At 59.4% G+C, this 22,982-nt stretch overlaps 7 protein-coding genes across 7 annotated transcripts; 1 reads left to right on the top strand and 6 right to left on the bottom strand.

Moving 5' to 3' along the window:
* Nucleotides 1-1,654: 1,654 nt before the first annotated feature.
* SPBR_01307 (uncharacterized protein) lies at nucleotides 1,655-4,540 on the bottom strand (the record flags this gene model as incomplete). Its single annotated transcript, XM_040759618.1, has 1 exon — nucleotides 1,655-4,540. The coding sequence occupies one exon, from the start codon at nucleotides 4,538-4,540 to the stop codon at nucleotides 1,655-1,657; it is 2,886 nt and encodes a 961-aa protein (XP_040619818.1).
* A 1,062-nt stretch (nucleotides 4,541-5,602) lies between these two features.
* On the bottom strand, nucleotides 5,603-7,098 carry SPBR_01658 (uncharacterized protein; the record flags this gene model as incomplete). Its single annotated transcript, XM_040759968.1, has 2 exons — nucleotides 5,603-5,903; nucleotides 5,960-7,098. 2 exons carry the CDS (start codon nucleotides 7,096-7,098, stop codon nucleotides 5,603-5,605), a joined length of 1,440 nt encoding a protein of 479 aa, XP_040619817.1.
* Nucleotides 7,099-7,847: 749 nt separating this feature from the next.
* On the bottom strand, nucleotides 7,848-9,476 carry SPBR_01610 (sugar transporter; the record flags this gene model as incomplete). Its single annotated transcript, XM_040759920.1, has 1 exon — nucleotides 7,848-9,476. The coding sequence occupies one exon, from the start codon at nucleotides 9,474-9,476 to the stop codon at nucleotides 7,848-7,850; it is 1,629 nt and encodes a 542-aa protein (XP_040619816.1).
* Nucleotides 9,477-10,236: 760 nt separating this feature from the next.
* Nucleotides 10,237-11,829, bottom strand: SPBR_01623 (glucuronyl hydrolase; the record flags this gene model as incomplete). Its single annotated transcript, XM_040759933.1, has 1 exon — nucleotides 10,237-11,829. One exon carries the CDS (start codon nucleotides 11,827-11,829, stop codon nucleotides 10,237-10,239), a length of 1,593 nt encoding a protein of 530 aa, XP_040619815.1.
* Nucleotides 11,830-13,289: 1,460 nt separating this feature from the next.
* Nucleotides 13,290-15,464, bottom strand: SPBR_01425 (uncharacterized protein; the record flags this gene model as incomplete). The annotated part of the gene is made up of 1 exon (XM_040759736.1): nucleotides 13,290-15,464. The coding sequence occupies one exon, from the start codon at nucleotides 15,462-15,464 to the stop codon at nucleotides 13,290-13,292; it is 2,175 nt and encodes a 724-aa protein (XP_040619814.1).
* Nucleotides 15,465-17,382: 1,918 nt separating this feature from the next.
* SPBR_01257 (Mg2+ transporter protein) lies at nucleotides 17,383-20,739 on the top strand (the record flags this gene model as incomplete). Its single annotated transcript, XM_040759568.1, has 1 exon — nucleotides 17,383-20,739. One exon carries the CDS (start codon nucleotides 17,383-17,385, stop codon nucleotides 20,737-20,739), a length of 3,357 nt encoding a protein of 1,118 aa, XP_040619813.1.
* A 503-nt stretch (nucleotides 20,740-21,242) lies between these two features.
* Nucleotides 21,243-22,204, bottom strand: SPBR_01914 (cleavage stimulation factor subunit 2; the record flags this gene model as incomplete). The annotated part of the gene is made up of 2 exons (XM_040760224.1): nucleotides 21,243-22,096; nucleotides 22,156-22,204. 2 exons carry the CDS (start codon nucleotides 22,202-22,204, stop codon nucleotides 21,243-21,245), a joined length of 903 nt encoding a protein of 300 aa, XP_040619812.1.
* Between the last annotated feature and the right edge of the window lie 778 nt (nucleotides 22,205-22,982).

Here is a 22,982-nt window from a genome sequence, read left to right as displayed (position 1 = left end):
TGCTTTCATATTAAACCTCCGCGCTACCGGAAAGCGTGTGAATCTGGACCGTACGGTTCGCAATACACGAGCGTCCTGGTCATACAATCCGCCTGCAACCCAACAAAGTAAGTTCCACCTCATACACGCCCACCGACCCCAGCCTTGTGGAATTCTGAAATTATGCATGGCAGCGTATTCAAAACACCAAGGATACCAGCCAGCATAGTCCCAGTCGACAAGCCAGAGCTTACCAGACGGATGAAGGATAATGTTTCGAGGCGCAAGGTCATGATGCGTAAACACCAGCGCGTGGATTGGTGAGAGATGTTGTTTTGGGAGTTGACGATGCTCAGCTTCGCTTTTTTTAATCTCGCCGCGTAAAGACATGAATTCCATCCAGAAGCTGATAAATGCATTAATGTTGTCTTTGGTTGCTCTTGGCGGTAGACGGAAACGATCTTCGAGCCAAAATGACCGGCAGAGACCAGTGGCGAGCGAGCCAGCTGTGAGGGACGTAACGGACCGCAGCTTTTGAACGAAGCCACGAAGCTGAAAGGCTAGGGAGATGGTTTGCAACCAGCTTATGGAGGGCCAAAGTTCCTCCAAAGTTTGGCCCTCGATGCGATCCATAATGCACCAGGTGGAACGGCCGACAACGACAGTTCGCCGCCCTCGAGGGGTCCGGACGCCGATATTGTCGGCAAGCTCCATGGCGGCGATGGCATCCTGGTCAGAGGGTTCAGAGTACCGCTTTGCGAGGTAGGCATCGGACAATAGAATAATCCCACTGTGACCTTTCAGGGTAGGCGATTCGCGTATAAAACATGCTAGCTCTGCGTCCGAATACTGCTCGAGCAGATGGTCTCGGAAAGCATCCATGTTCGTTATCGATAAGTGGAGACTGATTAATTGTAGTTCTAACAAAGAAGAAAATGTTTCCGCCAGATATTTCCTTAGAGACGTTGTGTCTAACTAAGCTCACCGCCTTTTAAAGCCGACTATAACAGAGCCCAGGTGGATGTAGCACCAAGGTTCTCATTGGATTCTTGGACGTTTTTTATATAAAACTAACATCAACTATAACTAGGTTTATTTTCAAGCTATAAAACAACGTAACTATACAACGACAGAATAAGCCAGCTTTGTCGCTTTCTGGATTAGGTATCTTACCTCTGTGCTTTTGTCCGACGGTCTGTGGCTAACGAAAAGTTCCTCGCTTAACTTCCCTAGGCTCGTTTCCGTTGGGATTGATGTAGTAGTTCGACACCGCTGCCCAGGTTGAATCACCACTTCCCTCTCCCACAACATCGCGAAAGTCAGCACGCTGTCCGGTGCCAGTATTGGTATCGGCTGAGACTTTGTCTTGAAATGCATTTGAATCAAAGTCAGTCCATTTACATTCCATAAAAACACAAGCTGAGAACCGACGGCACATAAACAACTCTCGCATCTCATCTCACACACGCCACATTGTGCTACACACGTTGCTCTCAACATGACCGGCAAGCTGCGGACCACGGACTAAAGTTCTTTCGTCCGCTTTTGCACAAGGTAGCAAACCTACATTCGATTTTCAACATATCAAAATTACTTCCTGTAGCATATACCACAACCTAGGACAACGTATCAATATACTGCTCGATTGTCCAACACCCAACACAAACACCACCACCTATGTCCAACGCCCGGGCGCTGCAAAGAAACTGTCTTCAAAGCTAATGACGCGGTCACGGTCCATAAACTGCTGGTCCAGCAACAAATGCGAAATCGCCGTCAGGTCGTCGGTGTGGCCTGTGTGGCCCGTCGGTACTGACACCACCGAGGCCGCCGCGTACGCCGACGCCGAATTGTCGGCCATGGCGTGTGCTTGGGCCGCGTGTTGGTGATATGTCATCACAGGCGACAGCTGGTCGAGCGGCTGCATGGGCCACGTCGAGGCCGGGTTGGGCTGGTTCATTGTGTGCATGGACGGATGCACCGCTGCCATTTGTTGCTGTGGATGGGTCGGGGCAGGTGCTGGCACCGGCGTAGGGGCCAAAGGAATCGCCGGAGGAGCCGGCTCGGGGACAGGTTCAGACACGGACGGGACGTCTGGCTCAAACTCGGTGTACCCCAGCACGTCCACCACAAACGACGGACTGGCCAGACACTGCCGATACAAGTCCTTGAGGTGCTGCGCGTAGTGGCCGGCAAGACTGGTGCTCTTTTTGGACGCGTCCTGGTCGAGTCGGCTGTTGCTGCTGCTGCCCAACCACCGTCGGTCCATGTCCTCCAGACTCCGCAGCAGCGAGAAGAACTCGGGCAGCACGTCGACGTCGGTGGCGTCCCCGGTGGCAGCCCCGTTGGTCATTCCGCTGCTGGATACCTCTCGCCCCACCTCGCTGCGCCCGTGCAACAAGAGCACCCGTGCGCTGATGTACACGCAAAAGGCAAACTGGCTCGCCACGGGCCGGTGCTTGGGCGTGAACCGCAGGTACTTGCTGGTGATGGCGGCCGTCTCAATGGCCGCATTCTGGCACGTCTCGGCGCTGCACACGCTCGGCAGCTTCACCTTGACCATGCTCGTCCACTGCGCCCACCAGGCCGCGTCCGGGTACGCGATGCGCTGGTGCAGCAGGAGGGTCGACGTGTTGTGCGTGATGTGCGCCAGCGTCAGGTTCGGGTCCATGTTGACGCGCGCGGGCTGCCGCGACACGTTGGAGTCGCGCCACCGCTGCGGCAGGTACATTTTCCAGTGCACCAGCTGCAGGTCCAGCTCCTTGAAGCGCGTCAGCCAGCGGCTGACGTCCGGCCGGCTGCCAAAGTCGACGCTCTGGCGCAAGAACGTCGACACGACGCGGCTCAGCGACTCGGCCGCCTCGATGCAGTACGCGAGCGCGCCGACGTTGGTGTTGTGTCCGTGGACGTGCGTCGACGCGGGCGACCGCACGGGCGGGTCCGCCGGGTCCCGCTCCCGGTCCCGATCCAGGTCCCGATCCCGCACCTCCCGGTCACGTGCCCGGTCAACGTCACCCGTGGATGGGCCGCCACCACTGCTAGGCGGCGCGCCGTACATGTACGGAGTCAGCACGGGTTCGTCTTTGTGGAAGAAAAAGCCGTCGGCTGGCAGGCGGCGGTGCACATCGGCGGCCGCGAGGCCCGTGGTCCAGCCCGTGCCCACGGAGCAGAAGCGGTCCAGCAACAAGACACACCAAAACACGCGTCGGCGCTCCTCCTCTTCGATCCAGTTGGAGGGGGGACTGAGCAGGGACATGGGGTGCAGCAGGGTATGATTTTGTTTTTGCTGTTGTCCTTGTTGCTGCTGCTGCTGTTTGTGGCCGCCGCCTCTTTTGGTGCCGTTCGTACGAGTGACATGGCTGCTGTTTTCGTCGTCCTCGGCCTCCGTGTTCAGTCCCAGGTAGTCGACGGTGCGCGTCAGCGAGGCCACAATGGACCAGGCACGCGCCGTCCGGCCGGATCCAATGTCGTGGAAGGCCAGGATGATCAGCGCCTGCAGGTTCTCGACCGTCAGGGCGTCCATGGCCGTCAACAGCACGTGGCTGCGCGAGCGGGCGGCCAGTCGGAGCAGAGCGTCCGTGTCGATGATGCCGTTCTCCGCGCCCTCCGCGCCTTCCACGTCCTCCGCGCTCTCCACGCCCTCCTGGACGTACCGCGCCGCCGCGACGACCATGGCGTGCAGCAGACAGGTCAGCTGCGGCCGCTGCGCCGGGTCGTGCATGCGCCGCCGGAACTGCGTCTCGTGCAGCACAGGGATCCACGGCTGCACGGCCACAAAGTAGGCGTTGACGACGGCCTGCAGCGTCGCAGGCGGCGGCAAGCCGGGGGATGCGGCCGGGTCTTGGGCCAGGTCCTGGAGCGGACGCGCCAGGTCAATGTCTGGGTTGCCGCAGCTGTCGACCATGCGCTGGCGTTTGCGCGGGCGGTGGCTGTGCCCGTGACTGTCAAGACCGCTCTGGCCGTAGCCGTTGGCCGTCCTGGCCGTCATGGCCGTCATGGGCGACGAGGCCGTCGAGGACGGCGAGGCGATGTGCAAGGCGCCATGTGCGCGCGGTTGTGTTGCAGCAGCGGTAGATGTTCCGGTTGCAGTTGCCGGTGCAACTTGTGCTGCTGCTGCGTTGAGTTTTTGCAGTTCCTGGGCCAGCAACGCCAAGATGCCAACGACGGTTGTGTTTGCATGTCCGTTTGCATTGGACTCCGGCACAGGGCTGATGGTCTGCCTTCCTGCCAGTGCATTCTCCAGCACCTCGATGCGCTGGCTCAACGCCTCAATGGCGCCTGGTCGCAGTCCTGGTTTGGCCTTTTTTGTGTCGTAGGCGCACGCTACATCCAGTCGCTGGCAGTGGGCACAGCTCGGCAGATCACGCGAGCATTTCAGCTTGCGCCGGCGACAACCCAGACAGGACGTTTCAGCTCCTGTTTCGGTAGTAGTCGTTGTTGGTGGTGGCTGATCTGCCGGTGTCTCGGGGCGTGTCTCGGAAGATTCGTCGGCGGTGCCATCGGGGTGTCTTTCGGGGCCATCTTGGGCCTCATGAGAGGCTGTCTGTGCAGTCGGGCTCATCGTGATTGTCGGGCCAGCAGCGACAGGGCCGGTGAGAAGAAAAGAGGAGAGAAAAGTGAAATGAAATAGAAGGACAGCAATGGACACACAAGTTCAGAGTACGACGTAAATCCCGTCCCGTCGTGTGACTTTGCACCGAACACTCCATCATTTTATCATTTCTGCCTCTACAACCGAGTTCTGGTTCGCCGATAGCCCCCGCACGAGATGGGAGACATGGGTCTGCTCCATTTTTGGCATGTCGTTTCCACGAATAATAAGACGAGCAACGACTAACAGGGATCGAGTATAAATGCGGAGACATCGGCTAAATGGGCAAAGGCCGGGCGACAGTCGCCGAAGAAGCAAAACTCGTCGACGCCCCAAAAACAAGCCATCTCTGGCCTTCGATTCATCACAGAAGGCTTGAACGGCAACACGGATATCCCCCGATCCGGAGGCCCGGAGGTAGCGTCCGTAAAGCTTTCACGTACACATTTGACCTACTTCCTGTCAGGGTTATTAGCTGTAGAGTACAAATAGTAATTATTATTGTGAGTAATCTCAGTAATCGGTCGAAATTAATAGGTTACAGCAAAACGAGAAACGAGAAACAGAAAAAAAAGAAAAGAAAAATAAGCAGTACTTAAACTTGACGGGTTAGTTAAACAATACAGGTAAACAGTAGTCGTCTCAGTCACGTATGACCGACGTAATGGAATTCCACTTAAAGGGATGATTCTACTAGGCCTGCGCACCGTCATTCGTATGGGAAAAACAGTGGGCAGTACCTTTCTCAAATTCCCGCGGCGCGGCTTGAGGCTCCCCTAGAGCGATTAACGAGAAACAACGAGAAAAAAACGAGAAACAGAGAGAAAATAAAAGAAAAGAAAACAAGTAGGAATAAGACCTCACGAGTTAAAAAAACGGAACAGGTAAACAGTAGTCGTCTCAGCCACGCATGACCGACGTAATGGAATTCCACTTAAAGGGATGATTTCACTAGGCCTGCGCACCGTCATTCGCATGGAAAATACTAGACAGTGCCTTTCTCAAATTCCCGCGGCGCGGTTTGAGGCTCCCCTAGAGCGATTGGCGCTTGCCGGTTTTATATTGGTAGTTGTCGTTGGTAGTCCCGGTGGAGTTTGTGATGGTCAAGCTGATGGCCATGTTCGAGTGAAGGGAGGCGTTGAGGACCTGGCAATCACGTCTGTGCCACACGGTTCGCCACAGCTGTTTCGTAAAGTGCTTGAGCTGTCTGGATTGCAGCTGGCCCTCATGGCAATGCAAAACGGACGGCCAGGGCGTGCCAGCCGGCTGGCCGTGGAAATCGCGGAAAAGCTGCCACAGGTCCTCGGTTGGCCCCTCATTGTCAATGGAGAGACTGCGTATGTTAGAAATGTGCGCACGAGGAGGAGGGCATTGGGACTATGAACTCACGGATCGAACTGATGCTGATCGCCAATTTCTTTGACGCGACGGATCCAGCCGTCTTGGGCACCGTCTGGCAGAACAAAGGTGGGCAATGTGCTCATGACGCCGGCTTGCGGACAGAACTTGAGCAGTCGAATGCCCCGGTGTTGATGCGGCGGCGGGTGCGGGCAGTCCCAGCGAGACGCCATATTTCTTGTTACAGAGCTCCCCGTGGGGATGTTGGCAATGACTTCTGCGTGGAAAAGAGCCCACAGGTAGCACCGGAACGGACTGAAGCCCGTGTAGATGGCCGCAAGTGCACGGTATGCGGGGGCCATCTGATTCGGCGTCACCATGGGGAGCAGAACACTTGGCGTCACGTTGGAGAGCGTGATTCGCGCAGCAATGTCGTTGTGCGCGTATGCTCGTTCCGTGTTTACGGCCGGCGCCGTGGTGCCGTGGTAGACAGGGAGGGAGGCACCTGTCGGGCTCCAGTTGCGGTCTTGGCGAATAGGGGCCACGGCTGCGTCTTCCATCGCTCTCGTCACAGGATTTGCCATCCATGCTGCCTTGATGTTTGGGCCGACGAGATCAATGTCAATGATGGGGCAGGTAGAGAGCACGGGTGGATCGAACAGCGTGGCCGTAGTGGTCGGAGTGGCCGCCGTCGCGGAAGAACTCGTCCCTGCTTGGCCGGCTGCAGGGATGCTCGCGGCAGCCGACGGCGGCACGACGATGCTGGCGTGCCCAGGACGCGGTGTCATCTCGGCATCGGCAGCCTGCTCGGCCGCGGCAGCCATGGCGCAGGCAATGCGCTGAGCCCACGTCTTTGGTGTCTCCGTTGCAAAGAAGACGTCGCTCAGGCTGCCCTCTGTCTCTCCGGACACCATGTCAAACTGGAACGCCGCGTCCGACAGGTGAGCGAGGAACGAGGTGCTGTAAAACGGCTTCAGCTGGTACACGAGATCCGACGTGCCCGTCACGGTCCCATCGAGGGGGACAGAAGCCGCCCGCACCATGTCGTCGATGGAAATAAGCATGGCATTCTCGATCGTGATCGCCAGGTCGGGATCCTTGGGAGCCAAATGGTCTGCAAAGTCTGCGCTCACAAGGGGCCCGACAAAGGACCTCGTGAAATGGAAGCGTTCAGCATACGGCGACGACATGGTATCAGTGTGATAATGGGAGCAGTAAGGTGTAGAAAGAAGAAGAGAAATGGATGTTCTGTGGGCAGAGACAGAAATGGGGAGATGGGAGAGAAAGTAAAAGGGAATCCTGTGCAAAAGTGAAAGGAAAAAAATTCAGTTGACGCTGACTATTGAGCTGTTGCCTAATATGGCTTTCTTGTGCAACCGAGAAAAATGTCGACGCGTTTGTGTGTTGTGGTGACTAACATCCGTCACATGATACAGCCGTCAACTACAGTCCAGGGCCTTCCAGGGCTATGCCCTTCAGACTCGCATTCTCTGAATCTTGTTGTATTCGCCTTGGATCAAGCAACGTACGAATTCCAGCGTATTTGCTTCCTGGATAGGTTCAATTGTTCCATTGTCCTTCACATCGCAGCTTACCTATATCACCATCACAATGGCGGAGTACGTCGTATGGAGCTGCTTTTGCCCCAAGCCACCAAGCTGTGGCACAGCCTTAAAAGCCCATTGGCCAAGAGCTGGACCCACAAAGGTCGCATTGCTGGACTTATCTAATGACAGAGGAGAAAAGCCGAGATTGTCACCTGACCTGTCAGACAGGTAGTCAGCTGACTATCGACTGGGTCTAAAATCTGGTGATATTATTGGCCATTAGGTGATTGTTGTTATTGTTGTTCTATCTGCATGACTAACGTTACCCAATACCATCTCGCCACTACAAAAGATTGCTATATGACTGTATAAGACAAGGTACATGCTCCCTCCTAGACAGCCTCGACTTCGTTGTGCTGGACGGTGCGCTTGGCGGCCGACGCCGTGCTCGCATCGGCGTTTTCGACGTTTTCGGCGTCTTCGGCATGTTCCACTTCGCCGTCGACCGTCATGCCCATTTTGCGCATGGCATTGGTCCCCGTGAGCGCGTCCGGCCCGTCAAAGATCTGGCCGACGTCCTCGAGCGCGTAGCCGCGGGTCTCGGGGAAGAAAAAGTAGATGGTGGCGAGGTTGAAGGCGATGACGCAGCACCAGACAATGTAGTAGCGCCAGCCGAGGTTGGTCATGCCGATGGGGTTGACGAAGCTGTTGAAGATGCCGGCGATGTTGCCGGTGAGCTGGTAGAGCATGGCGCCCTTGGCGCGCAGCGTAAAGGGGAGGATCTCCATGATGTAGGTGGGCGCGGCGGGCGACTGCACGTGGTAAAAGGCGGAGAAGACGAGGATCATGGTGATGACGCCGGCGGCGAGGCCGTGATCCTCAAAGTTGCGCTGCTGGTTGAGGGCCGAGCAGATGGTCCAGATGACGTAGGACAGCAGCATGCCGGCCATGCCGAGCAGAAACAAGAAGCGGCGGCCGAGGCGGTCGACGAGGCCGGCAAAGACGAGGGCGGTCAGGAACGACCAGATGGACAGGCAGCCGTTGATGATGAGCTGCGTCTTGCTGTCGGTGATGCCGATGGAGTTGAGAACGCGGGTCAAGTAGTACGAGGTCAGATTGTTGCCCGACCACTGGAGCATGGCCGGGATCCAGGCGGCGAGGAAGAAGCGGTGGCGCATGCCGGGGGTGCGAAAGAAGGCGGCCCAGCGCGCCTGCTTCTGCTCCTTTTCCATCTCGAGCGTGGCGACGACCTCGGCCATCTCGAAGCGCACGAGCGGCGCGTCGGCGTCGCCGTGGCCGTGGAACTTGGCGAAAAAGGCCCGCGCCTCGTCCTGGCGGTTGTTGTAGATGAGCCAGCGCGGCGACTCGGGCGCGAACCAGACGAGGGCCATCTGGACGACGGACACGGAGCACTGCAGCAGGCTCGGCAGGCGCCACGACCAGGCGCTGTCGATGCGGAAGGTGCCGTAGGTGATCCAGGCGGCCACGAGCGAGCCGAGCGGCCACGAGACCATGTACATGCTGACGAGCACGCCGCGGTGCGTCGGGTACGCGCACTCGGTCAGCAGCGGCGGCGCGGCCGTCGAGACCATGCAGAGGCCCGCGCCGACAATGAAGCGGCCGGCGACGAACATGCCAAAGTTCTGCGCGGCGCCCTGCAGCACCGAGCCGAGGATGATGACGGCCGAGCCGCCGAAGATGGGCCAGCGCCGGCCGAAGCGCTCGCAGAGCTGCGACGACCACAGCACCGCAATCAGGGTGCCGCCCGTGGTGCCGGCGGTCATGGCGCCGAGGCGCGTGCCGTTGGGGTGGTCGAAGAAGGCGGCCCAGTGGGTGAGCGACTGCATGCCGTTGATCATGCTCGAGTCGAACCCGGAGGCCGTCTGCGTCAGCAGCGCCGACAGCAGCAAAAAGTTGAGGTGCAGCAGCCGCGTGTCGCGCCACCACGGCTTGCGGTCCTTGGGGATCAGGTCGGCGAGGTTGACGCCAGCACCGGCGGACGCGTCCGTAAAGGCGCCCATGGTGGAGGTGTGTGAAGATGGAGACGAAGCAAAATAAATTGGGAACAAAGTAGAGATGATGGATGCAGGCAAAGTTCAAACGCCGTGTCGGTCGTGGCCAGACGGACGCAGGGCCTTGTTTATATCTTGGCCGTGCGACTGGGCCCGGCAAATACGCGGCATGGCTGCGTTGCATCTTGTTGAGTCAAAGAATGGCTGACCTAGACAGGGACGAAGGAAAGACGTCGTGTGGCCTGTCCCTGGTGACCTGGGCCCCAGATTCGCTGCAGTTGTCTCCATAATTTTACCTTTCCCAATCTTCCTTTTTCCTTTTGCCGTTGGCCCTTGTTCCTGTTCCCCGCACGATAGTGCACGGCAACGCACGCTACGCGGGCATCGGGCTGTGTCTGGGCCCATTTGGGCGACGGGGCCGACGACCTGCGAGCGTGCATTCGCCCGGTTTGTCGTTGGTATCGGACAAGCGGCCAAACACGGTGCGTGGCCGGTAACTATGGTCATTCACGCCTTTCGCGGCTTGGCTTTGGGCGTCGGTTTGCATTTCAAAATTAAATCACTGCAAACATTAAATCGATGGCCATGCAGTCGTCACAAGTTACTGGATGACTACAATACTTCATTGAATAATTCTTGTGCTCATCGGCAGGGTCGAATTCAGTCTGTATCCTCATTGCCTATTCTCATGTCTAGTGTTGTCTTCGCCGTCAGTCCTCTGTAATCTAGTCTATCACTGTCATCCGACGACTCCTTCGCTCGTAATCCGCTATGCCAATCCCATCCGCAGCAGCTGGTTGCCAAACTCGAGCAAATAGTAGTCGGCATACACCAGCCCGTGGTTCCAGTACCGGTGGTGGTCCCGCGCATTGGCATTGGCTGTTGCGTGCTTCAGGATTGCGGCAAACGACTGGCCGGCGTGTGTGTCCTTGACGACGGCCAACGCCGTTGACTCTGCCTTTTCTCTTTTCTCCTCCTCCACAAACTCGGCCGTCTCGGGCGCCAGCGACAGCGCCAGCGTGTCCTTGACAATGTCCAGCGCCGCCTGCAGGAACCGGTCGGCCTCGTGCGTCTGGCCGCGCGCCCGCAGCGCCTGCGACAGCACCAGCATGCCGTTGGCGGCAATCACGCCGGCCGACGAGTCGCGCAGCGGGCCCGTGTCGGCCACGGCGTGGGGGTCGACGGGCGCGTCAAAGTCCCAGAGGGGGACAAGGCGACCGCATTTGCGGCCGTGACCATGGCCGCCGATGTCGACCTCGACCTCGACACACGCCGGCGATGCGGCGAGACGGTGCAAAAAGTAGTTTGCGAGGCCCGCGGCGGCGCGCGCAAACTGCGGCTGTCCCGTGCGCACAAACGTGCGCGCAAAGCCCAGGATGCCCCAGGCCTGGCCGCGCGCCCACGTCGAGTCGCGCGCGTAGCCCTGCGCCGTGCGCAGCTCCTTGACCGCGCCCGTCGCCGGCGAGAAGTTGGCCACGTGGAACGTGCTGTACATGGGCCGGCCGTCGTCCGGTGACGTGTTCGGCGCCTCGTCCCGCAGAATGCTGCCCAGGACCGTGTTGGCGTGCGCCGTGGCCGCGGCGGCGAGCGTGTCGTCGCCCTCCAGGGCCGCCACGTGGTACAGCAGGTCCAGGTTGACCATGGAGTCGACAATCACGAGGAAGTCGTCGGCCAGCGAGTCGACGAGCACGCCGTCCTGGTCCAGCCGGTCCCACGACCGGATCGCGCCCACCGTCGCGTGGAAGCGCCCGTGCAGCGCGTACGCCGCCTGGACCACGGCCGCCCGGGCCGCGGGCGTGTGGTACTGCTCAAAGCACGCCCGCTGCGACAGCATCACGATAAACGCCATGTCGTGCGTGTCGGTGCGGCCCGCCATGCTGCGGATCGGCCCGTCCCACGACTGCGCCGTCGTCTCGAGCGTCGTCTGCACGCGGCGGCGCAGCGCCGCCGACAGGCGCAGTGCGACCGCCTGCGGGAACTTGTTGAACCGCTCCAGCAGCAGGTAGATGCTGCCCGGGAAGAACCCGCACGTCCAAAAGTCCGCCTCGCGCAGCGCATACTGGCCGGCCCCGGGCCCCGTCACCGGCACGTACTCGGGATACCGCGTCGGCGGGTCGTTGTCGACGAGCGCCTCGACGGCTGTCCGCGTGATCTTGGCCATGGTGTTCTCGGCAAAGAGGCCGCTGAGGCGTTCCGCAAGGGGCGGAGCCATGGACAGGCCCGTCGGTGTCGATGCTGCGACCGGCTTGACGCTGGGCCGGTCCATAATGTCTGGTGTGCCGTCGACGGAGCTGTCAGAGGTATTGTCGCTGTGCGCACCGCCGGCACCCTCGGAGCTGGTTGTCGATGCGGAGCTGGGCATGTTGAGGAGTGTTGATTGGTGGACGTGGAACGGCGGGGAGGCCAGTGGAAGATGGGATGCTGGTGTGGTAAGGCGCGTCTGTGTTCTTTCGATTTTGATACTATTATCTTGTCGAATGATCTTTTTCTTTCTTTTGTTTGCGCTTGCTTTCATCGGACGTCGAGCTTTATTACTTTGTCCTCCTCACAGCCAGTTTTCTTTATTCCATCGTCCGTTCGCTGTGTCTCTCGTCCACTCGATGCTGGCGGGTTCTCCAACTTTTTGTTCGTTGCAGAGCCGCCCGAATCCCGGCCGTGACTTTGTCCGGTGCCCGTGTTATGGAGCGTAATCCGGCAAATGGAGCTAGACGTTAAACGACGTTCTTGGCCACTTTGGCAGTGCGGAGTATCGTGGATTGGGTGCTCCGTACGCTGGGCTTTTAGCCGGTTGAACCAGATGTCGAGTACAACAACATACAGTGTTTTGTGTTCGTGAATGGGTCTATGCTACTTTTATGGGTCGGAGATACAACAGCCTTGATCGCCACAAGTCTATTCGTGGTGTCTCGGGCTTGGAAACCTTGACCGAAGGTGCCTTTCGCCGAGTTCTTGACAACGCATCTGACACGTTCATCGCAGTCATGCCGTGTATGTATGGTGCCGTCAAACAAGACGAACGACGCGAGCTCGGTTCGTGGCGCATATCAACAACGCTCGTTTCTTGTGCATGAGGTGTATGAGTCTTTCGACAAAGATGAGAAAACCAGGTTGACGTCAACATTCACGTCGTTTTGCTACGCTGTATTTCCACGGCTATGAAAGACAAGCTCTGGATGGGTTTTTAAAAATTCTTCCTCCGAGGCAAGAAGCATATGTCCCCACTTCTGCCTTTGTTGAATCCTCCCGAGAATCAGTTCACACAACTTCTCCTCGCCAAACTTTTCTTTATATTCCTCATCGGTATAGCCTCTTGGTGTGGTCTCCGTAATATTGAATGGGTAGCTTTTGAGGAAGCCTAGGATTGTATTGTTGAGTGGCATCGAAATACTACCTTTAGATTAGCAAAGTCAATCAAAAAGGAAAAAGGGAGATGACTTACAGCTCGGCCCCGCCCCATCGATACATGGACGTAGACACCTCTGGGGAATCAGGTTTGCCGTTGTCTATCAAGATGTAAACTCGGTCGTTGGCGGAACAAAATTGACCAGAAGATCGGATACGGTCTTGGTCTTTGTCAAAAGGACGGTTCCACTTGCGGGTACAAATTATATTCGCCAAGGTGATCCGTCGTTTCTCAGGCTCGCCGGGGATGGTCCGAGAACGACATTGTACAACAATGCGCATCGCCATGCTGGTGCTTGATGCTGTGTCGAAAGAGAAAACAAGAAACTAAAACGATCATTTTATGCGGGGTATGGGGTTCGCTGGCCGGTGACTTTTTTTGGCCAGTAAGGAGATACGCCTGCTCCCACCACGCGCAGACTACTCCCGCAGCACAATACATGGCTCGGCTGATGCCTTGCCAAAGGCCACTCTCGGCTTGTTGTTCCACCGCTCCGTAATGTCTACCCGCTCAGAGTCGTCCGTGCCGGCCTGGATGGCAAACACCTTGGTCACCAGCACCAGCTCTGTGCCCGCCGCCAGCTCGCCCGCTGTCGCATCGACAACATCGTGGTACGCAGCCGGCATCAGGCTGCGCTGGTACGCCAGGCTCGTGTTGGAATCGGGCTTGAGCGGCGCACACCGCGCCTGGACCGTAGCGCTGCCCGCATCACCAGCGCAGCGTAGAATCGGCGCGTCTATGGCGACGCCCAGTGCGCCTGCGTAGGACAGAATCAGCACGGAGGGTGCATCGTCGCCCAGCACCACCTCTTCGCTTTCCCCCAGGACCAGCTTCGCCGGCTTCTCCGCGGCCGGACCGAGATTGGCGCCGTCGCCTCGCGCGCTCTTTCTCCGTCCTGGCCCGGCAAAGCCGCCCTCCACGGCATGCAGCATCGGGATCGCCTTGTTCACGCGGATGCGGTGCACACGCACGTGCCAGTCCGGCCATGCATCTGTCGGCGGGACGAGGGTCGTGTCCACCTGCACCGCCCGGTCGGCGCCCCAGGGATACCACCGCACCGCAGCCCATCCGTCGTCGGTGAACGTGGCCGCCTCGCAGTGCTTCCACTTGACCACCCACGTCTCGCGCCCGTCCCGGCTCAGCGCCAGGCTGTTGTCTGGCGCCATCTGCTGGATCAGCGGGCCCGTCGGCACGGAAAAGGGAAACGCCGACGAGTAGGCAAACTTGCAGTACTTGGCCTGCGTCGCCTTCATCGGCCAGGCCACATACTGCGCCGGCGACAGCATAAAGTGGTGGCGGCCGGCCGGGTGGTTGCACAGGATCTGCTGCGGCGTGGGCACCAGACGCACGCCGGGCTGGTCCGACGAGAACGCTGGATACGGCTCTTCCTCCGCCGCCCAGAAGGCGTCGTCGTCGCGCAGCGCCACCGCAATCAGCGTCTTGAGGCACCAGTAGACCGACTGCGGCGAGTTGTAGTCCTCGGCCATGTACATGTTGGGGTACTGCCAGCCGATGGTCATCGTGCCGTCGACACCGAACACGTCGTCCGAGTGCGCCGCCCACCACCGCAGGTGCCGCAGCAGGAAGCCCTTGACGGCCCCCGGCGTGTGCAGCGGCGCCGGCATATCCTCGACCTGCGCCACGGCCAGGGCCGCAAAGAAGCCGCCGCACGCAAAGCGGTACGTCAGCGACCGCCCAAAGGGAATCGCCGCGCCGTCCGCGTCAAAGTACCGCCAAAACGACGCGCCAAATTGCCGTGCCATGCTGCGGTACCGCTCGGCCCGCGCCGGGTCGAGGTGCGCGCCGCCGTATCGGGTGTACAGCAGCTGGCTGAACTGGATGGCAAAGCTGCCCGAATAGTAGTCCACCTGCCGGCCCATGCTTGTGTCGCGACTGCCGTGCACGCGCGCCTCTTCGCGCTCGGCGGCCTGCTGCGCCTCCGTCTGCCACGATCCGTCGCTCGACCAGCCGTCGCCAATGTAGTAGGAATCAAGCTTCGCCAGGTCCTCGTTCATCTGGTCAACAAGCACTTGGTTGTAGGCGTGCTGGCCGCCCCCGACCGCCTGGCCGTCCGTTAAGCGCAGCACCGTCAGGTTGGCCATCACGCGGAACCACAGCCAGTTGGTCGGCGGCATCTCCTTTCCGCTCATCTGCCGCAGCCACCGCACAATGTTGGCCTGCACCCGCGGCGGCTGCGCGTAAAACAGCCGGTTCGGCGCCGCCAGCAGCGCGTACGACACAATCTCCGACTCGACCATGCGCTGGTCCATATCGCTGATGTCGCCCCAGTACTCGGGGTGCTCGGGGTCGGTGCCAACGGCAATGCCCTCGATCCAGGGGGCTAGCACGTCATCGCTTTCGTCGCTGTCGCCGCCTTCCAAGAGAGCGCCAACGGCCCACAGCGGCCGTGCAAAGCCCTCGAGCTGCGCCGCCGCCTCGTCAAAGTGCGCGCCCGTCGCCACGGGGATGCGCACGCGTCCGCGGCCCGGCGAGAAACATGTCTGCTGCAGCGGTCGGAGCAATGCAAGCGTTGCCCGCACGACGTCGGCACGTGTACGCAGCGGGTTGTCGGAGAACCCAGGAAGAGGGGGCATGATTGATGGTGCGCGGCGGTGTTACTTGGCAATTGTTCGGTTCGTTTGGATGTGCTTTTCTAGATCGCGTTGTCGAAGCCGTACATTCTTTGTTCTATTTGTTTTGGATTTGGTTTCACCCCCTTTTTTTCCAAGGCCCTCTTTGCAGCTTCCCTTTTTGATTGCAGTTGCTCCTCGTTGAAAGCTCTCCCCAAACAGTTGGGCTTTGTTCATCGTACCTTCCTGAGCTTCCCCTCACGAGACTCCTTCCCGCAGCGGGAATCGGTGCAGGTCCCGGGGCCCGCTCCCGGCCGCACCTTCCTTTGGCCTCGCTTGGGCCATATCAAGTTAGTCAAGGCACATGACTTACACCTCTTATTGTCCAATTCAACAGCAGCATCGACCATCGCAAGATCAGATAGACCGATTGGTTCACGTGCGAGCATGTCCGTAGATTTGCGTCGTGGACACTGCTTTCTCACGTGCCATATCCACCTCCCACAAATTGAAGGAAACTGTTCCAAAATATATAATATAATATAAACAAAAAGACACAAAGGCTGGTGCACTGGGCAGCTCCGTATGTTAACTAACGTACATACATTATTAGATTTGAAAGCGTATTAATTGAATGGCCTGGACCGAACTAGGCGTGCCAACGGAGACTTTGATGGAATCTTGCGACTACCTGTTTCTGTATTTTCTATTTTATTTTCTATTTTTTCCCGCTTGCTTTCAAAGTGTTTCCGCTCGCTGAGATGGAATATGCCATAACATGCCGCATGTTTTCACCCCTGCAAACACAAAGAGTCGCAGCTGCAGGTCGTAAACGGTGGGGCGGCTGCCCCCACTCTACTATTTTCACGTGCGCCAACTGGATGACATCACTGGGTCAAAGGCCACGCCAAGCACGCGCCTGAATATGCGCTGTGTCGACAGGAAGGCACGAGTGCCCTGACCTGCCTGCCTGCCTCGAAGACAATCACGGCAAATGTCAAATAGGGCACGAAGGCAACCACGACCAACCGCTTGGGAAGCGATACACAGGGACAAGCACACCTTGAACGAACGGGAAGGAACAACCTATGTAGATCTCCTATGTCGGCGTCGGGTCGCATCCGAAATGTACGACGTATACCACCATAACTACTGAAAGGCAAATAGCACAGGTTCACAGTACCTGCCGTTACAGGGCGAGAGTGCTACAAGAAACAAAAGCACACAAATAATTACTGCCTTTTCCTAACTCCCGCCTGGATGGCACCTTTCTGCCATTTACTAAGCCGGCTTCTGCCAATTTAGTTCTTTTTGTACGAAATACAGGTGTAGTCAGACGATCTGGTCTCGCCGCATCGAATGCGTCACCGGCGCGTCCCACAGGGCGAAAAAGCACCTGTCCAAATGCTCCAGACGGAGAGGCCTGGCCACTATCGCCGTAATACCGCCAGATCGCACCTTCCTGTGCGGGCAGTGGCAACAACCGTAAGATTCCCAATGAGGAAAGCTCCACTGCGCCAATACGCCCCTTCCCCCTAACTACCCCCAAACTCCTCAGCGCCTTCCCCAGTCAATGTTCCAAGGCAGAAAACGACGATAAGGTTCACTTGGCTTCGCCTTCCGTTTTATTCAGATTTTTCTTCACTTCTTCGCTCCCCCTTTCCGACCACTTTTACACGCTCAATAAGAAAACAATCTCCCTTTCGACGTCTTGATACCGATCGCTGTGCCGCTCGACTATCGATACCCCCCGAAACGACGCACTCACGCCCAACGGATTCCTGGATGGGTCGCCTCGGCCACATCCCGTTCGGCAACCTGGCCGATAGCATGCCTTCGCCTTAATTTAGACAAACGCGTTTTCCTTCCTTCAACTTTCATAGACAGGAATACTGCCTGGTCTGCTCTTTGTCTCTCCTGTTCTCCCCTGGGCTGCGTCACGATGTCGTCTCGCACGGCCGCTTCGCCCTCCCGGCCATCGCGGCCATCGGCCACGCCGTCTGCGGCCACAGCTTCAGCTTCAGCCGTCCAACAGCAACCGACCAATACAGGAGCACCAGCAGCACCAGCAGCAACAGGAGCCCCAGGAACATCTGCAGGGGCTGGCCCCCCGCGTAAACGCCACAAGCACCGCGGCGGCAAGAAGAAGCAGCGTCGCAAGTCGTTTGCCGTCGTCCAGCCGCACGGCCTCGGCGACGACGAGGGCGCACACGACAACGTCGAGGCCGATCCTCTCAAGGACACGACTCTGGCCGGCGCCTCGCGCGACGAGTTCTTTGACATCCACCACAACCACCGCGCCCGCAGCCTCAGCACCACCAGCCTCGAGAGCGAGAGCCTGCTCGACCACCGCGACCAGCAGCCTTTTTTGCGCGCCCGCCGGCCCTCGATTGCCGTCACGCCCAGTCTCAGCCAGTCGGTACGGCTACAGGCCGACCTTGACAATGACGACAACAACGACGATGCCAACGAGACGGCGCCGCTGCTCGCGCAGTCGCACCACCAGGAGCAGCGCATGCCGAGCTCTGGCAGCGGCGGCGGCGGCGGCGGCGGAGGTGGAGGTGGCGGCGGCGGCATTGGGTCCGACTTTCCGTCGGCTGCCGCTTCCCGCGCTGCGGCTTTCAGCGGCTACGGTGCCACCACGGGCTCTTCGAACGACGGGCCCCGTCCGCCGAGCCGACACGGGTCCAACCACTCCGGCCGCCACAACAAGTTCCTCAACCCCTTCAGCCCCTTTCCCAACGCCGAGCGGTACAGCAGCGTCAACTACCCACCGTCTGTCCCCGGCAGTCCGCCTCTGCGTCCGACGGACCGCCTGCTCGACCACAACAACAACATTAGCTTTGGCGACCAGATGCTGCGCGATGAGCTGCGCGCGCCTTCGTCACCGGTGGGCCTGCGCCGGTCCGAGACCTCGTCCAGCAAGAACAATCTGAACGACATGCTCGCCGATCGCGAGCGAGACCGTGAACGGGACCGCGACTGGGACCGCGACCGGGACCGTGATCACGATCGCTCCCATGATCAACGGGGACGTCAGCCATCCAAGGCGGCCGGTGGCGACGGCGACCATGGCAGCACCCACAACGGACACAGCAACAAGGGCTCGATGGGTGGCGCTGGCGCTGGTGTTGGCGGTGGTGGCGGTGAGAATGACGTGTGCTTCCCGCAGAGGCACCTCTCCGAGATGGCCGAGGACGAAGAAGACTACCACCGCGACGACGACGACGACGTCGACCGTGAGCGTGATGCCGCGGCGTGGCGTGCGCGCACGAACCGCCGCCGCCGGGGCAAGTGGCCTGACCTGGCCATCCTCGACGAGTGGAGCCGATTCGAAAAGGAGGGCCGCAGCGAGGGCCGCCGCGCCAAGAAGATCAAGGAGCCGCAGCTCGTCAACGGCCGCCTGCGGCCCGTCCACAAGGGCTGGCACCGCGCCGAAGAGGACGCGCCCTACCGCTTCACCTACTTCAACGAAGAGTTCCAGAGCACCATCCACAGCCAGTCCATCTCCGAGCTCGTGCAGCCCGGCGGCAGCTTCCGCGAGCTCTTCATTCCAGACCCGCCCCTGCTGTCCGACTCCGACTCGGACGATGACGACGACGCGGACTTTGTCCCCGGCCACGAAAGGAGTGACGGCAGCGCGCTGGATGGCACGATGGTTCCCGGCTACGAGGAGCCTGACATCGCCAGCGCCGCTGCCGACCTCAACCTCAGCCGTGACCCGCTCTATGTGGCCGAAGCCCTGTCCAACGCCGGCGACAGCGTTCAGCGCCCCGGCACGCGCTCGGGAGGCACTGCGAGCCCAGAAAAGGGCGGCAGCGGTGCCGCATCACAGGGACTGCGCCCGCCGCAGTCCTCGGCGACCATGGAGCGCACACCCACGCAATTGTCGGATGACTTTGGCCGCCCAACACCACTCTCTCCCCCCCGCGTGATGTCTCCACCCCAGGTCACCAGCCCCGACCAGCGGCCCCTGCGGACCATGTCACCTGGGCCGGCTCCCTTGGCACTGACACCGCAGCGGCAGGCAGAGCGCGAGAACCTGCGGGCCGCCGTCACTGCCGCTGCCGCCGTGGCAGCCACCGACGCTGCCAACGCCGCTGCCGCGGCGACGTCTGTGGCCACCAATGAGCACGGCCGCTCGTCGTCCCGGCAGTCGGGGACGGGCAACGATACGGCCGTTGGGCAAGCTCCGGGCGCCGTCACGAAACTGCCCCGGCAGCCCCGGCAGCCCCGCTACGGCGAGCGGCCGGTGTGGTGGCTCGATGTGCTGAGCCCGACCGAGGCCGAGATGAAGATTCTGAGCAAGGCGTTTGGCATCCACCCGCTGACGGCCGAGGACATTGTCATGCAGGAGGCGCGCGAAAAGGTCGAGCTGTTCCACAACTACTACTTTGTGAGCTACCGCTCGTTCGACCAGGACCCCAGCAGCGAGACGTTCCTGGACCCCGTCAACATGTACGTGGTCGTGTTCCGCGAGGGCGTCCTCAGCTTCCACTTCTCCATGACACCGCACCCGGCCAACGTGCGCCGGCGCATCCGCCAGCTCAGCGACTACATGATCCTGTCGTCCGACTGGATCTCGTATGCCATCATCGACGACATCACGGACGTCTTTGTGCCGCTGATCCAAAAGATTGAGGAGGAGGTCGACGACATTGACGACGCCATCCTGCAGATGCACTCGTCGGCGGCGGGCCATGTGCTGGCGGCCAACCGCGAGAAGAGCGAGACGGCCACCGGCACCGCCAGTGGCAGTGGCAGTGGCGGTGGCGGTAGCGGTGGCAACGCGGCGGCGACGGCCGAGGCCGACACCAACATGCTGCTGCAGGTGGGCGACTGCCGCAAGCGCGTCATGAGCCTGTACCGGCTGCTGGGCACCAAGGCCGACGTCATCAAGGGCTTTGCCAAGCGCTGCAACGAGCACTGGGAGATTGCGCCGCGCAGCGAGATCGGCCTGTACCTGGGCGACATCCAGGACCACATTGTCACCATGACGTCCAACCTGAGCCACTACGAGAAGATTCTCTCCCGCTCCCACGGCAACTACCTCGCCCAGATCAACATCCGCATGAACGAGCGCCAGGAGAAGACGGCCGACGTGCTCGGCAAGCTGACGGTGCTGGGCACGATCGTGCTGCCGATGAACATCATCACGGGCCTCTGGGGCATGAACGTCTGGGTGCCCGGCCAGGACGGCGAGGGCGATCTGCGCTACTTTATGGTGATTACGGCGGGCCTACTCGCCTTTGGCATGGCCTGCTACTGGATCGCAAAGCGCGTCTACAAGATTGTGTGACTGCATGGGAGCGACGAGCAATCCGATGCCGACGTGGATTTTGCATAGTTTTTCTTTTGTTGATGGGCGGTGCACTGGGGCGGGGAGCAGACAAAAAGCATACAAACGGCGTTTACATTTGCTTCGGGGTGTGGTAGAGTCGTACATATACCATATAATACACATGATGAGTCTATCGTGCGTGACTTGAAACATTCTTGTTTAAAATATTGTCTCAGCATAATGTGTAAGGGTATATTTTTAGTACGAGGACAGCAATAATAACTTCCTTCGATATGCGTTCATATTATTTTCTTTCACAATACTCAGCACACACGAATGAGAATGTACGAGTTGGTATTTCAATAAAATCACCCGCCAGTATTTTGAGCCGACAAGAACGCCTTGACCGTAGATGGAAGTACAACACTTTAAACAAACAGCAAAACACCAGATCCGATATGTCGTGACCAAATAACCGCAAAAGACACAGGAAGGACAACAAACACAACAACAGCAACAGATTACCGCGCACCGCCACCATACTGCATCCGCAGGGCCATCAACTGCGTCCGTTCTGCCTCGGGCAGCTGGTCAATGACGGCCTGCGGCAGCTCCAGCACCTGCTTGATCAGCTCATCCTGTCCTGGCGCGGCCGGGGCAGCCGCGGGCGGTGCGGCCACGGGTGGTGCCAGCTCGGGTTGGTAGGCGGCGTATGCGGCGGGCGGTGGTGGCGGTGGCGGTGGCGCCTGTTGCTGTGGGACGACGGGCACCGCCGGCGTCGCCTCGACGACGGCCTGGATGGCCTCGGGCGACACCAGGTCCATGAGCAGCAGCGCCTGGAACACGGCGTACGCCAGCTGCGGCGCCTGGGCCAGCAGCTCGGTGGCGCGCGCGGGCTCGTTGGTCGCCAGCGTCTTCATCTGCGTGAGCACGTCGAGCAGCTGCGTCGGCGGCAGCGTCCGCAGAACGCGCGAGATCTCGTCGGTGGCGCTCGCGCCGGGCGGGATGTCTTTGCCGGGCGGCAGGGGCGGCAGCGACGAACTGCCGTTGGACGAACCGGTTGCGGCCATTGGCGTGCTCGCCGCCGGCCCGTTGCTGCTGGTGCCGGTGCCGGGTCCCCCGTAGGTGTTGCTGCCGCCCATGGACGCCGGCATGTCCTCGTCGTGGCCTTCGTTGGAGAAATCGACGCGCAGCTTGCGGCCCATGACCTCGTAGTCGTTGAGGTTGCGTACCGCGGAGGCGGCCGAGTCGGGGTCGGGGTACTCGGCGAAGCCAAAGCCCTTGGGCTTTCCGTTTTCGCGGTCGTAGACGAGACGGAAGCTGACGACGCGGCCGGCGCTGCTGAAGATGTCGGAGATCTGCTCTTCGGAGAGACCTGCCGTCGGGTTAGTCAGGGTCGGGGCAGACTGCGTCCACACACTTGATTTGACCTACCGTATGGGATGTTACCCACAAAGACAATCTTGGAGGGCTGTCGCGACATGTCGGCGAGTGTGCAGGCGGATGTGGAGGGCGTAGGGAACGCAAAGCCGCTGGTTGGAAGGCCTTGACGAGGCGAGACGACGGAAGCTCGTGGCGCTCTGGACTGGATTTCGATCGGTCCAGACACGAGAAACAGCTCCGCTATGTTGGTGCGGTGTCAAGGAAGATGCCGAGTTGTCGTCGTGAAGAAACCGTGTCGCCGTTGAGTTGCAATTGCGCGACAGAGGCAGGTCGAGGTGGTCGAGGTTCTCGGTAGACGTTGAAAGGGCTGTGACTTTCTTCTTGGTGGAGAGCTGTATGCATATCGCCTAGCTCGAGATGCACGTGTATGGTCATGTGACATTAAGTTTGAGGTATTGTGGGCAACGAATGCGAACAGCTCTGCCACGGTCTAGAAATTTATGTAAAAATTTGCGAAACATCTTTCGAATTGTGGGAGGTAAAGGTGAGCTTCATTTTGTCATCAATTGTCTTTTCATCGACACAGAGCAGACCCGTTTGTCTGTCCACCATACAGCCAGACGTCTTCAGGCAGGCGAGTAGTCGTTTGTGGTGGGGCACGCCACCTAAAACAGGCCAATCAGGCGTCGTAGCTGGGGCCGGCGTGCCGTAGAAAGGTCAGCAAAAAAGGCAAAAAGCGAAGCAGAGCTGCGGAGCACACAAAAGAGAGGCAGACAACCACCACATTTTTGACGTTTGGCCTATCGACATCCGATTTACGATTGACGGTCGATTCGACGCACGATCTCAGCCTCGAGATCCGAAAACAACCGACAGAC

The sequence above is a fragment of the Sporothrix brasiliensis genome, assembly GCF_000820605.1.
Source record: "Sporothrix brasiliensis 5110 chromosome Unknown Cont18, whole genome shotgun sequence".
Lineage (NCBI taxonomy): Eukaryota > Fungi > Ascomycota > Sordariomycetes > Ophiostomatales > Ophiostomataceae > Sporothrix > Sporothrix brasiliensis.
The sequence above is the reverse complement of the archived record's forward strand: the minus strand, read 5'-3'. Positions and strand labels throughout refer to the sequence as shown.